General features: G+C 33.4%; 1 protein-coding gene across 27 annotated transcripts; it reads left to right on the top strand.

Moving 5' to 3' along the window:
- Positions 1-4410: 4410 nt before the first annotated feature.
- LOC114278678 (protein VACUOLELESS1) lies at positions 4411-12657 on the top strand. Of its 27 annotated transcripts, XR_014339410.1 has the most exons (9): positions 4531-5151; positions 6791-7948; positions 8857-9083; positions 10919-11007; positions 11129-11238; positions 11369-11476; positions 11629-11702; positions 11795-11850; positions 12479-12657. XR_014339410.1 is itself a non-coding variant. In XM_082886235.1 (8 exons), the coding sequence occupies exons 5-8, from the start codon at positions 9026-9028 to the stop codon at positions 11422-11424; spliced, it is 282 nt and encodes a 93-aa protein (XP_082742361.1). In that variant the 5' UTR covers positions 4478-5151; positions 5278-5326; positions 6791-6905; positions 7401-7948; positions 8857-9025; the 3' UTR covers positions 11425-12068. The 27 variants fall into 27 exon arrangements, 12 of the variants coding, with proteins under 12 accessions (XP_082742361.1, XP_082742365.1, XP_082742364.1 ...); XR_014339406.1 differs by lacking the exon at positions 11629-11702 and having other exon boundaries at positions 4415-5151; positions 11160-11238; XR_014339404.1 differs by lacking the exon at positions 12479-12657 and having other exon boundaries at positions 4415-5151; positions 11160-11238; positions 11795-12068.
- Positions 12658-13492: the final 835 nt, after the last annotated feature.

Below are 13492 nucleotides of genomic sequence, written 5' to 3'. Positions count from 1 at the left end.
ATTTTCAACCGATTGGATTTTGGAATTTTGAAGTGATGCTCTTGACCTAGCTTCCTTGCTTTCAATCTTGAGGTAGGGGTCCTAGTTCTCCTTCAATGCTTACATATATAGATAGATTTTTGGTATTTTGGAGTACATAAATGCAAAATCTACATTTTGGGCATATAGGGTTATATTATGGAAATTTGGGGATTTCGGATTTGAAGAATTTGGGGTTTTATTGTTGGGTTTAGATTATGGATTTTGAACCTAGGATATGTAATCAAGGGGAAAATTGGAAGAAAAAATAATGGGTTAAGAAGTTTGAATTTTTCTTGAAATTTCTAGGTTTTTCTAGAAACCCTAGGTTGATTTTTGATGATAATCAATGATTTGGCCCAAATTGAAAGTTGAATCATGAAATTGGTAGTTTGAATTATCTATGTACAAGTTTAATTGGAATTTGTTTATGTTTGAAAATTATGTTTAAAATTTGCGAATGAATTTTGTTATGAGCAATGTAAATCATGTTATAATGAGAAGGAAATTGGAGGAAATGATTTATTAATGATATAGATGACATAAACTCGGTTATGAAATGTTGAAATGGAATTTAAGAATTTCTCTTGGATTATGTTAAATTATATTTAATGATGTTGAGTTGAATCATGTTGCTTATGTTGAATTGTAGTGATTATGTGAGATGGTATTGACTATGTTGACTTTGATTTTTGTGACCTAAAATGTGGAGTTTTCCAAAATGGGTTAATCCCAAATTATTTTGCTAAATACTTGTGGGCTTGCTTAGTTATTAAAATCAAGAGAATGATTTATTTTTTGAAAAATGTGGAAGATGTCCATATAATTCCTTCCTATCTTGAAATCGAGGTGATTGATTATAAATTCCATATTGTGTTTGCAAGAATGGTAATCTTCTATTTCTATATATAGATATATTGAGATGGAGGAAATTGTGGTATAATGGATGGATAATGGTAGGCTTGTGAAGAATAATGAGGGAAGGAAAAAGAACTAATGACTAAGTTATATATGTGTACAGGGCACACTTCAGGAGGGCCAAGCACTCCGTTGTAGCACTGTGAGTAGTAGTACTTCGATGTATCTCTAACCGTTAATGATTATTGTTATTGACGTTATGATCTTCGTCATAAGAATTATGTTGACATGTATGTTATATATGCTACGTAAATATTGTGAAATTATGGAAACATCAAAGGTGTATGCTACATGAGGAACATTGTGAAATTATGGAAACATCAAAAAGGATTTGTGAAATATGCACCTCGAATTTGTGAAGTATGGATCACCAACTTGTGAAATATGAAACGATGTGGCCGAGGGCCATTTGTGAAGTATGAATTTCCGAATTGTGAATTGTGAAACTATGAAGCCAAGAGCCGAATTGTGAACCTATGAAACCCAAAAGCTAATTTATGTATATATGAATTTATGGGGCCGGGGGCCGACTTGTGAATTTATGAGGCCCAGGGCCGACTTGTGAATTTATGTGGCCAGGGGCCATTTGTGAACCATGAACCTATGTGGCCAGGGGCCATTTGTGAAATTATGAAGCTATGAGGCCAAGGGCCAAACTTGTGAATTTGTGAATCCAAAGGGCCGAAGGCCGATGTGATAAGTTGTGAATCTATGAAACCTAAAGGCTATCGTGAATGTGTGCACCCCTCAGGCCAAGGGCCGAACTGTGGAATTGTGAAACCGATAAAGTCATCTGTGATCTAATGAAAATGTGCTTACTTTGTCCTGTTAACTTTATGTTAATTATGTCAATTCGTGAGAATGATGTAACGGTTACCATTAGGACTCTATTAATTACAAGGCAAGGCAACTATGTTAACATATAAGAACGATTAAACAACGGTGTATACTATTGATTAATAGAGCACGTGAATTAAGTCATTTACCTAAAAGAATTTATGTTCATTCTTGAAGAATAGATTCTGAGTAAATATAAGAGTAGCTATGTGTATCCATATGAATTTGAAGTTATTTTGTTAAGCGTACGATAATGACATGATACAACAAGAAACGCTCTAGTTATAATATGTTCCGTTTGAATTAATGAATGATGTTCAAGTATGCTCAGGTATGTTTCAAGTATATGTTACAAGTTTGAATATACTACAAGGTCAAACAAGTTTCAAGGGCTTTATGCCAATGTTTCAAGGGCCTCGTGCCACCACATTTCAAGGGCTTATAGCCATCAAGTTTATATTGCAAGATTGGGCCTAAGGCCGTTATGTACTTAGCACAGAATCAGACTATTGCATTGACATGTATTATGTTTCAAGTTAAGCATCATTTTATTTATGTATTACTATTCACTGAGCCCGGCTCACTCTCCATTATGTCTGTTTTTGTAGGCCACCAATCAGGTGGTCAGTCCTAGCCAAGACGCCCGCTTTCTTTTATCAACCTTCGTATGTCCAGGCACTGTATAAGCCATTTATTTTGTCAAGTTGTTAAGATGTTGACTTGCTTATGGGTGTCCCTCTAAGGTTGTTGTATATACTTTCATGTTCGTTTTTTGTATACGCCCAATCATGGGGCTGGCATTGTAAATGTGTATGTATATGCTCCGGGTTATAGTTGGAACTTTATCTATCTACTATAATGCATGTGATGAATGAGATCCTGACATGTAGAAGTAGCTCAATGGAGTTTATTTGTTTCATTATTTCCATTTTTTTTGTGCTTCCGATAAGGCCTTGTATGTTATGTTACCAGGTTACATGTCCGTTTCTGAATAAGTCATGCCCAAACTTTTAGGGACGGGTTTGGGGGTTGACAAATGGCCTTTGGCACGAGTCTTGGGTTTCCTAAATTTCACAAAAATATTTAGGTGGCAAATCTAAAATCTGGCAAAGGAGTTCATTTTTTTCGCATTTGATTCAAACATCGATTTTTCAAAAGAATTGCCGGATTTGGACTCATTTATATTTTCACTATTTCACATTGCACTTTGTGAAATCAGATTCAAAACCACAAGTGGAGTCCGAACTGTAGGGCTATTCACCTTCTGAAACGAGTGTGGAAAGTTGGGCTTCAGTTTCTAGCGACTCTGCTGGGGATTTAGAAAACTTGACTTGAAACTCATGATGTGAATTTTTATTTACACTCATATGTTCTTTGCATTGCATTTGCATTGGTGCGCTTAAGTCACTGTGTATGCCGACTGCTATTCTTGGACGGTTTGTCGGAGGCTTGCCTAAAAAGCTTGCCAAAAGGATGACCGGTCATGGGCTCTGCCATGTTGGGAACACAAACCTTGGATCTGGATTACCGCAGTACCGCTTGATCCTCCTTTCACTTTTCGGTGTTAGGTGTGAGAGGTATATTAGGTATTCCTGCTGAGGTACCTTTCTGACCATTTGACCTAGTTGCATATAGTGAAGCAATAGTGACTATTCCAAATTAGGACAGGATGCCACCCATTCGTAGGATGTTGTGAAACTCATTGTTTGAAATAGTGCAACATAGATCATGCCAAAAATCTAGGACAGGGTAACCTTACCCCTCATAGGGGTGTTTTGGTTCTTTTACTTGATATGCGTTTTTACAGTGAAGCTATACAGGATGGTTCATATCAGTATGAGTTTGAGAACAAAGTCCAATGGGGATTACAGTTCAGTTATGTGTCTTGACTATTGTGAATTGGGGCCGAAGTGCTGTCCGATTTTTGGTTTTGTTTTTCTTTCTTTCTTTTTGCTAGGTAGTTAACTATCATAGCTTCAAAAAGACCCGATATTCCCCAAGTTGTGTGGACTCGTTTCGGCAGACTGTGCAAACACTACTACAAAAATAGTTAAAGATCACACTTTGACAAAAAAAAAAGATCTCACTTTTATTGGAAGTGTGATAAAAAAAAATTAGATTGATGTTTTAATCACACTTAATTTGATTGAGTGTGATAATATTTATTTTTTATGCCACTTTTCAATTAAGTGTGATTATATATATATATTTTTAATCACACCTTCTAACTAAAGTGTGATTATATATATACTACTACTTTTTAATCACACTTTTTAAACAAGTGCAATTATATATATATATATATTTTTTTAATCACACATTCTAATTAAAGTGTGATTATTTATATATTTTTTAATCACACCTTCTAATTAAAGTGTGATTATATATATATATATATATATTTTAATCACACATTCTAATTAAAGTGTGATTATTTATATATTTTTTAATCACACCTTCTAATTAAAGTGTGATTATATATACACTATTACGTTTTAATCACACTTTTTAAATAAGTGTGATTATATATATATTTTTTAATCACACATTCTAATTAAAGTGTGATTATATATATATTATTACTTTTTAATCACACTTTTTAAATAAGTGTAATTATATATATATATATATATATATTTAATCACACTCCCTAAATAAATGTAATTATATAAAATATTTCAATTTAATTTTTATATAAAATATACAATTTTCAAATCTGCACCACTATTCTACCCATGAATGACAGAACGACTCATTATTAGTTAAATGTTTTTTTCCTAAAAAACTATAAAAAAAAAAAAATTGGGTGAAAAAATAAACTTATTATTTTTATATAATTTTATCTTTTAATTCATACACTGTGTAACAAAATTGATTTTTTACGCAACACATCGACATACAAGACACTGATATGGGTTCTAATCATAAGTGGCATATCAGAATGAGAGGGAGAAGAAAGACAGTGAATTGTTTGGAAGGGGAAAGGGTTCTTCAAACCCTTGTTCTTCAAAGTTCTACTATCAATTGAATCGGTGGAGATTGAGAGGCAAACACGGAAGTCCCGAAGCCCTTTCGAGGTTCTTCAAAGCCATACGTTGTGTCGACCTACACAAAACAGAGAAAGGATCTTGCTGTGAGAAGCAAATGGTACACTCTTCTTTTCGGCGGCCAGACTAGTTCGACGGTAAGGCACTCATCTCATCTCTCTTCTCTTCCTTCTTCCTAAAACCCTTGTTTTGGTTCTCTCTCGCTCTCACTCTCGCATTCGGTGCAATTGGCGGTGTGATTGAAGTGGCTGTGGGCAATTTCACTCTACCTAAAACCCTAATCCAACAAAGAAAGAGAAAAGAATTTGAAGAACAATTAGAAAATCTGAAGGTTTTCCTCTCTCAATTGATTATTTCTGAAACCCTTCCTCTCCTGAAACCCTATTTTCTCTATCTGAAATTGTCCCTCTTGTAAAGTCCTCTTCTCTCTGATTTTCCCCCTCTTTTCTCTGTGTAGGGTTCTCTCAGAATTCTGATTCCAATCTTTCTTGGCTCTTACAGATTTGGTATTTTTACATTTGAAATGAGGCTTGCTAAAATTTTATTTTATTTTATTTTATTTTTTATATATTTCAGTTGACAAGTAATGAAATTATCGATGAATATTCTTAGGCATTGGGCTTTTTACATGGATTAGTGTAGTATTTTGGAGCCATACTTTTTGCTTCTAGGGTGTAAAACATGTCATATTGTTTTGGCATTAGATTTATAAATCTAATTATGTTCTTTGAATTGTGATGATGTTTGTAAAAATGCATTAAATTGTTAGCAACTTAAACAAAAGTATTTTGGAACTATATTTTCATTGTGAAAAATCGTGATTGATTTAATTCATTCGCGCCTCTGTTTGTTTTCGATGAAAATAGTAACAGAAACAAAAAACCAAAATTTGAAATTTTTTTCAGTCTTCGTCCTGTCATGACAATGCAATTATTTTGGTTGAATTAAGGCGAAAGCTATATTCTTGTATTACATTTTCGTTTTGTTACAAATGTATTGTCGTTAATTTTTTTCTTCTTGCTGCGAACTTGAATGAATTTAAATTCAATTCTAAATGGAGACACTGAATTTTGTTTTGTTTTGTGATCTGTGTTGGTTGAGAAAAATTAAACATATCTGAAAAATGTAACACAGCACTCTGATTGTGGATTTTTGAGCTTTCCAATTAGGTTGAAGTTATGCTGGTTGATTATGTGTATTCTCTCTTACTTACTATCATGGAATTCAATGTGCCATCTGTACTTTGGGAATGGTAGTTGCTCTTGGTTGTCTTCAGCATGCAAATGGAGTTAAACTCTTTGTTCTTGATGCTCATTATCTCATATAATTTTTGGATTTCATTGGAACTTGTCATATGGTATAAAACGTAGTTACAATTCCCGTAAAAGTATAAAACTTGGTTCCAAAATGGTATCTTTATGCTAGGTAGAATTGCAGTGGCAGTAATTGTGAGAGGGGTTAAAGGTTTCATATCTCGTTGACTGTTGTGGTTATCTTAGTGTTTGTAAATGATTATGAGTTGCCAAAGGTAGGGTGAGGTGTCTTACTTTGAAGAAGTGATATTGTAATACTGAAGTTCATTTGTGGTGTTGGGTTAGGGTAGTGCCTAAATGGTGGTGGTAATGATGGCTATTGTTGTGGCAATACATTGTGGTTCTTGAAATGAAGGCATCAACAATGACCACTCAACAATGACCACTTTTGTCACATTGACCACTTTTCACAGTCTAATTTACTACAAAAATATTGGAATTCTATAAAAAAAATTATATATTGCTAAAAAATTTATACAATATTGACATAAATTTTTAATATTGTTTTTGAATCACTAACATTACTAAATTTATTAGGATCATTCTTATTTATTTTTTTTTATTTTTGAAAATTAGTTCTAGAAGGCTTATTGATTCCCAAACATTTGTTTTCTCGACTGTTGATGATAATAATGATGGCCTACGATCTCATGACAGATGGCTCCTTAATTTTAGTGGTGATTTCTTTGATGATGAGGCTGGTGGTGATTCCGGGTACACGAAAAGTAGAACTCATAGCATGAATGAACAACGTTGGCATTCAACATCTGAGGTAGGCTTTTAAGTACTCTCTTCTGACTAATACCCCCATCCATTTTGAATTGATTTTGTATTCTTTTGGCTAATGCATATCTTTTTTTGACGCATTAAGAGTAGCTCCACTCGTTGTATCTTTGTTCCTTGATGAAGCCATCATGCATTTCATACTTAATATTAGACATTATTTCATTAAATGCTTAAGATATCTCATACCTCTCAATATCTCTACTGTAAAGTGAGAGTGCAACCTTATTTTATTGGCTACATAAGTTTTGGGGACGTTAGGTCTTAGATGTCTGTATACGGCAGAACAGCAACACTTATTTGACTATAGGATTTTTTTACCAGCAAATCAATAATGTTTTTTATTTTAAAAAAAAAAATCATTTTTAAGTCAACAGAATGTATTTTTTTTTTCCCTCTTCACATTATTGGTTTACCTATTGGCTTTAATAATTTTGTAGTGGAAGCTATACGCAGCAACACTTTTATTTACTTATTTTATTAGGGTAATTTTACCAAGTGCTAGCTCCAAAAACTTTTGCAAGTTTGGGAAAGACTTCGTGGTGGCCATGAAAGCGGTAATCTTGAAAATAGTATTTGTCCATCTGCGTTTCACCTTGATGGCACATGCACATGTGGATCAATATTGATGGCTGAGGAATCTGGTACTCATGCAAGTATTTCACGAATAGCGATGCTAGCAGAAGCATTATTTGAGGTGATTCCCCTTGATCAGCTAGTATGCTTTCTTTAGTTTGCACCAACTGTGTTGTGGTTGTTAGCTACTTTGTCTGGCAGGCTTTGATTATTTGCTAGATGACTTGTGAAGCATGACTTATATTACTGTATCTAAAGTCATGTTGCTGGCCCCAAGTAGTTGGGAATAAGGCTTTGCTGCAGCTGCTGGTCTGTTGCTGCTGCTGCTGCCCTGGTGGCTGTTGGTTGCTGGGCGGCTGCTTCTGCAATGTTACTGTGAGGTGGCTGCTACTAGATGCTGGTTTACTGCAATGTTGTTGCTGCAATGGTTCTGTCCCTGGCCCTGGCTTTGTTTTGGTTAGTTTTGTGTAGTGTTTGGGTTTTGTTTGTTTTATTTATATTACTTATCAATTAGGATCTGCGTAGAGGATAGATGAGAGCAGTGTCCAACTAGCTAAAAACCATGCATCATTTGGATTCCTTTCCAAATTGTTAAGTGACAGTACTCGGAACCGCCTTCCAAAAACTTTTTAGCCTCCACTATGAACCCATCAAATTTTAAAATCCAGTGGTTGATATCTTCTCGAATTTCTCTCTATTTCTTTTTGCATGATCAATGGATCTCTGCACTCCATTTCACAGAGCCTCTAAAGTTTCAACTTGGATTGTCAAATTTTCAATGTATTTCTTTCTGTGAATCACATAACTGAACTGGCACTCAACTAGCTCCACCAATAATTCAGCAACTTTTCCTCCAATGGAAATTAGAATATCTGTCATGTCTGAGGAAAAACAATGTATAAGCAACACTTAAAAATAGCTACAGTATTACTGTTATTAATAACTAAACACTTATGTCTAGGATCTACCTCTTACAGTTATATCTTTGGGGTTAGTCTTTGACTAGTTATGTACAGCATTTTTTATATTCTATCTTGCTGAAGTTTATGGACAAGTTTATTCAAAATAGTGCAGTATTAAGTGATATATATGTTACACATCACAAATAAACTATTGTATGGGATTAATGTTGCAGATTTATTTTAGCAAGGCCTTAATGCCTTGAGTTACAAGTATAATGTTATGTTATGCTAATGACCACTTTTTAAAATGAAGAGGAAGCCTTACCTTCTTGCAGTAAGAGTAAATAAAACAAGGTGTGCAGTTAGATCTTGTCTTCTCAATTCTCATACTATTGTAGCAGCTTATAGTACTTATCCTATACAGTGAAGAGATGTTTGAAAAGCCTCTATATTATGATTTAGTTTGGCAGGAAAATGAGGAACACTGCTGGAAGTGGATCATTATACTTATCCTATAGAGCAAAGAGCTGTTTGAAAAATCCTATGTATTGTGGTTTAGTTTGCAGACTAATGAGGAACACTGCTAGAAGTGGATCATTCCCACTGCAATTGCGGATACACTGTCACAAGTATGAATTGTCTTATTGAGATTGTCTACATCTCAATCCATGCAGTTTCCTTCCATTTGGTATAGCCATACTCTACTGTTGAACTTCTCCTGAGTTGAAATGTGTTTTTGTTTCCACAATTAATTGAGGTAGAATTTCGCTTGTCTTGTATAATTATTATTTATATTATGTGATACAGTACTAACATAAAAATATATGTACTTGTTCCCCAACCGAAACTGCAAAATGCAATTGAGCTGGTAAAAACCCATTAACAAAGTTGGCTTTCCATTGGCTGGAAATTAAACATATCGAAATTTAATAATTAGATAATGTATACATAATTATAGAGCTTTATGCAGAACTTGTGGTTGCATGAATTAGGAAACCAACTAGACTTCAATAACGGGTGCCGCACTCAGTTCAAAGTATCAAAACAGAATTTAAGTTATATGACACTAACATTGTATCCTATTCTTGAGTTTAAATTTTCATGAATAGCTTGTCTATCAGGCCTTAATAGGTTCCTTCTAGGGTTTTCACTAGAAGGCTAAATGCACTCTTTAGGGTCAAAGCATTATTTGAAGGAAAAGTGACATTTTGAAGATCACTTTTCGTCTATAAATAGTTTTCCATACTTGAATGAAGTTTAAGCTTGTAGCTCTGTTTCTTTCACATCGTTCACTGCTGATATGATCACATTTACTTGACATTTTTGTGTAATTGGTGTCATAGTGCTTGTATTAGAGCAACTTTGACTGTGTAGTGGAAAAAATGCTATGCACTTCACTCCTAATACCTTCACATTGCTTAATTGGAGCATGATTTCTTGTTTTGCTAAAAAAAGTATTTAGCAAAAAAATGTAATGCAGCAGTCATGTTTGTCAGGAATACTCAAAAAAGTTCATATTATTTAGAAGCCATAAATATAGGCTGATGAGTCTTTATTTGCTTTCATAGCGGGAGCAATTTTTTTTAGTAGTATTTGTAGAGTAGATTTCAATTGAAATCAAATGGACATGACTATCATGCGAGAAGTTATTGGTTGTTATTGGGATACTGCTACATGGCACCTCGGAACCAACCAATAATTTTTCCTATCATACTGAGCATATTTTCAGAACAATGGATCAATAATGGGGACTTTCAACTATTGTGTTGCTATGTATTTAACAATGTCCATCATTGTAAAAATATTTCCTTAAATATCATTTGTTTCATATGGACCATCAACTAATGGGTTTAATGTATTTTTCCATATGAAAGAAATCTGCTATAATATGACAATTCTATATCGGGAATACCAGATCCAACCTTTCAATGCCCCACAAGTGGTACCAATGACGCCAAAAGTTGTGAAGGTGCTATTGAGAACTTTGTGACAAGTATTTTATTTGACAAGTTTCTGGTTTTAGTTCTGTTAATAAACATATGTTATATTACACATTTCCGGTTCGGGTCCATATTAATCATTGGCAAATTAAGTGATTATACCTCTGGTTTTAGTTCTGTTAGTAAACATGTGTTAATTTCCAAGCATCGTGTAGCTCAAATACACTGACTTTTCCATCTAAGCTCATTCAAGTTCTATTAAAATATTTTTTTACTTCTTCGGTTCACTGCTAGTGGTTTAGTATTTGACTCTATGCCAACGGTCTATTCTCTTTTCAATGTTGAAAAAGAGGCTCTTTGCAATGCTGGTGGGAGAATTTTGCAATGATATGGTTTCTCATATAATTGGAATCATTTTTAGTAACTATTTGAAGGGGAATTTGAGACGCATTCATAGCCTAGGTGTCACGTACTCTTATTGAAAACTAGTTGACTTTGTTTCGACTTAACTGCTGCCTTGTATTTGGAACTGCAAACTATGACATCATTTATATACTCATTTTCTTTGATTGGGTTTGTATAAGAAGTCGTGATAATGCACTGGCCATGTGCAAAGATAATGGCTTCTTTAGCAATTCCTGATATCACTCTTCTTGAAATTTTACTTGATAAGGTTTGTGTTATCTTTTGTAGTTGTTTAGTTTAGCCTGGAAGTGTGGTGATTATGTTCATTCTATGCCATCTAATTGTACAGTATGACAGTAATTTTTTTTGTTTTTGTTGTTTTTGTCCAGCTGATAATATGCAAAAGTATATCTTATGCAGCAGTTGCTGCTCATACAGATAAGAGTGGCAGACGTAAATTGGCTGTTATGCTTGTTGAACATGAACCACATTCTTCCAAGTAGGTTCTTCTTTCTTTTCCACTATTTCATTATTTTTCTTTATTTCAATCCTTTGTTGGAGAAATGTCTCTCTAAAGAACTGAATGATGGCTTTAGTCATTTTGTAAGAGATTTTGATCGTTGTCTCAGGTTCCTCTACTACTAAGCATTGGGGAGGAGGATACAGCTCTGACAAAGGCAACTGAAAGTGGTGATACCGACCTTGTTTATCTTGTCTTATTTAATATCCGGCAGAAGGTATCACTTGTGATATATACTTATTTTAAGTAATTTGTATGCCTTAATATACTTTAATAGATGAATCCATTAACATTTGTGGAGTGCAAACAAATGTCACTTTCTTGGGTTATGATTTATTTGTCTTTTCCACATACATTTGTTAAACATAGAGGCCATCGTTGGAGTTATTTGGAATGATACAGGCCTAAACACTGGCACGTGATTTATTTATCAGTTATGCACAGTGGGTACACTCTATTTGACTCTTTTGAGGGTTGTTTCTTTAATCTGGGGACCTTGTTATGTAAACCTGTTATTATTTCTTTATTTGTGCAGATACTGTAAGCATGATTTTTCTGACAGACTTCTTTCTTTCGTCTGGGCAGCTTCAAGTAGGTTGACTCGACTTATGTGGGCTAAAATCTTGTTCCTGCATTTTTATTTTTCTTTAAATGGACATCATATATTGGCTGCAATATGCTATGTCATTTGACCGAGTTATTTGGTGGTTGGGCCACTTATCTTTAAACATCCTGCATGTTACCAGATGATATATTTGTTTTCCAATTTTTTTCAATTGAAAATAAGAAACTGACAGAGAGTTATTTCATGATTCATGACTTTGGGAAATGATGTGAGCTTTGTTGAATTGCTAAGAGGATAACCATTGAGCAAAGAAAGAAATTTCAGCATAATCTTATTATAGGTGATGATTGGATAATAAATTTTGTTGATTATTAATATTTAAGAAGCAGGCAATGTAAAACAAAATGTGATCTATTTATGATTTTGTATTAGTGTCTATGTATATATCATATCTATATGGTAATCTAAACATTTTATGCTTGTCACAATCAAAGTTGTTATTCTTTTTCTATTGATACAGGAGATGAATAGTCAGTGTGATGAGAAAACGTCTGATTTTATTTTTTGTAAGACAAGAATAGTCTTTACAAAAATAGTAAGTTTATTCATATACTTCTAGCGATTTTTTAATAAATTTATGTTTTATTTTTTCAGGTCAGAAATTTCCTAGAGAGATGCAAAATATGGTCGAAGAATTCAAGAACTTAGTTTTTTCAAGTTTTTTTCATTTTTAATATATGTAATCATAGTTAAAAACTTTTTATTAATTCCTTTGTATATACTTTTGAACATTTAATTTTCATTTATGAAATATATGACGTTATTCCATTCAATATATGGGTGATTCAAAATATAATATATAGTGTGTATTGCATTTGAAAGCATACAAAAGTGTGATCTCATTATTAATCATATGTTTTATTAGATATTAATTACACTTAAAATCTGTGATCTAAATATTTATTATCACATATTTTATTAGTTATTAATCACACTTAAAAAGTGTGATGGAATCATTTTTAATCACACCTAAAAGGTGTGATCTAAATGTTATTAATCACACTTAAAAAGTGTGATGGAATCATTTTTAATCACACCTTAAATGTTATTAATCACACTTAAAAGGTGTGATGAAATCATTTTTAATCACACTTAAAAAGTGTAATCTAAATGTTATTAATCACAATTAAAAAGTGTGATGGAATAATTTTTAATCACACCTTAAATGTTATTAATCACACTTAAAAGGTGTGATGAAATCATTTTTAATCACACCTAAAAGGTGTGATTTAAATATTATTAATCACACTTAAAAGGTGTGATTAAAAATGGCCCTTTTTAATCACACTCCTAAAGATCACACTTTAATAAAACTTAAAAAGTGTGATTAAATAGCATCCATCACACAAAAAAAGTGTGATCTATTCATGATTTTGTAGTAGTGAAAGCTCGAGACCTTGTTGGTGGTCAGCCCGTGCTAGTCTCGCTTCCTCCAGTTACTCGACGGAGAACAAACAGACGGTTAGTAGCATTAGTACAAAGCACCCCACAAACACCTACCCATTTCGATTTTTGATTAGTTCATTTGTTGTAGCATTAGTCCTTGTATATAGCTTGCATCATCTTGTTCTTAGCGTTTCTTTGCTTAATTTCCATGGTAATAACCTC

This window comes from Camellia sinensis, chromosome 9 (assembly GCF_055761805.1).
Source record: "Camellia sinensis isolate YWXY chromosome 9, ASM5576180v1, whole genome shotgun sequence".
In the NCBI taxonomy this organism is placed as follows: Eukaryota; Viridiplantae; Streptophyta; class Magnoliopsida; order Ericales; family Theaceae; genus Camellia; species Camellia sinensis.
This window is presented reverse-complemented; position numbering and strand designations above follow the sequence as displayed.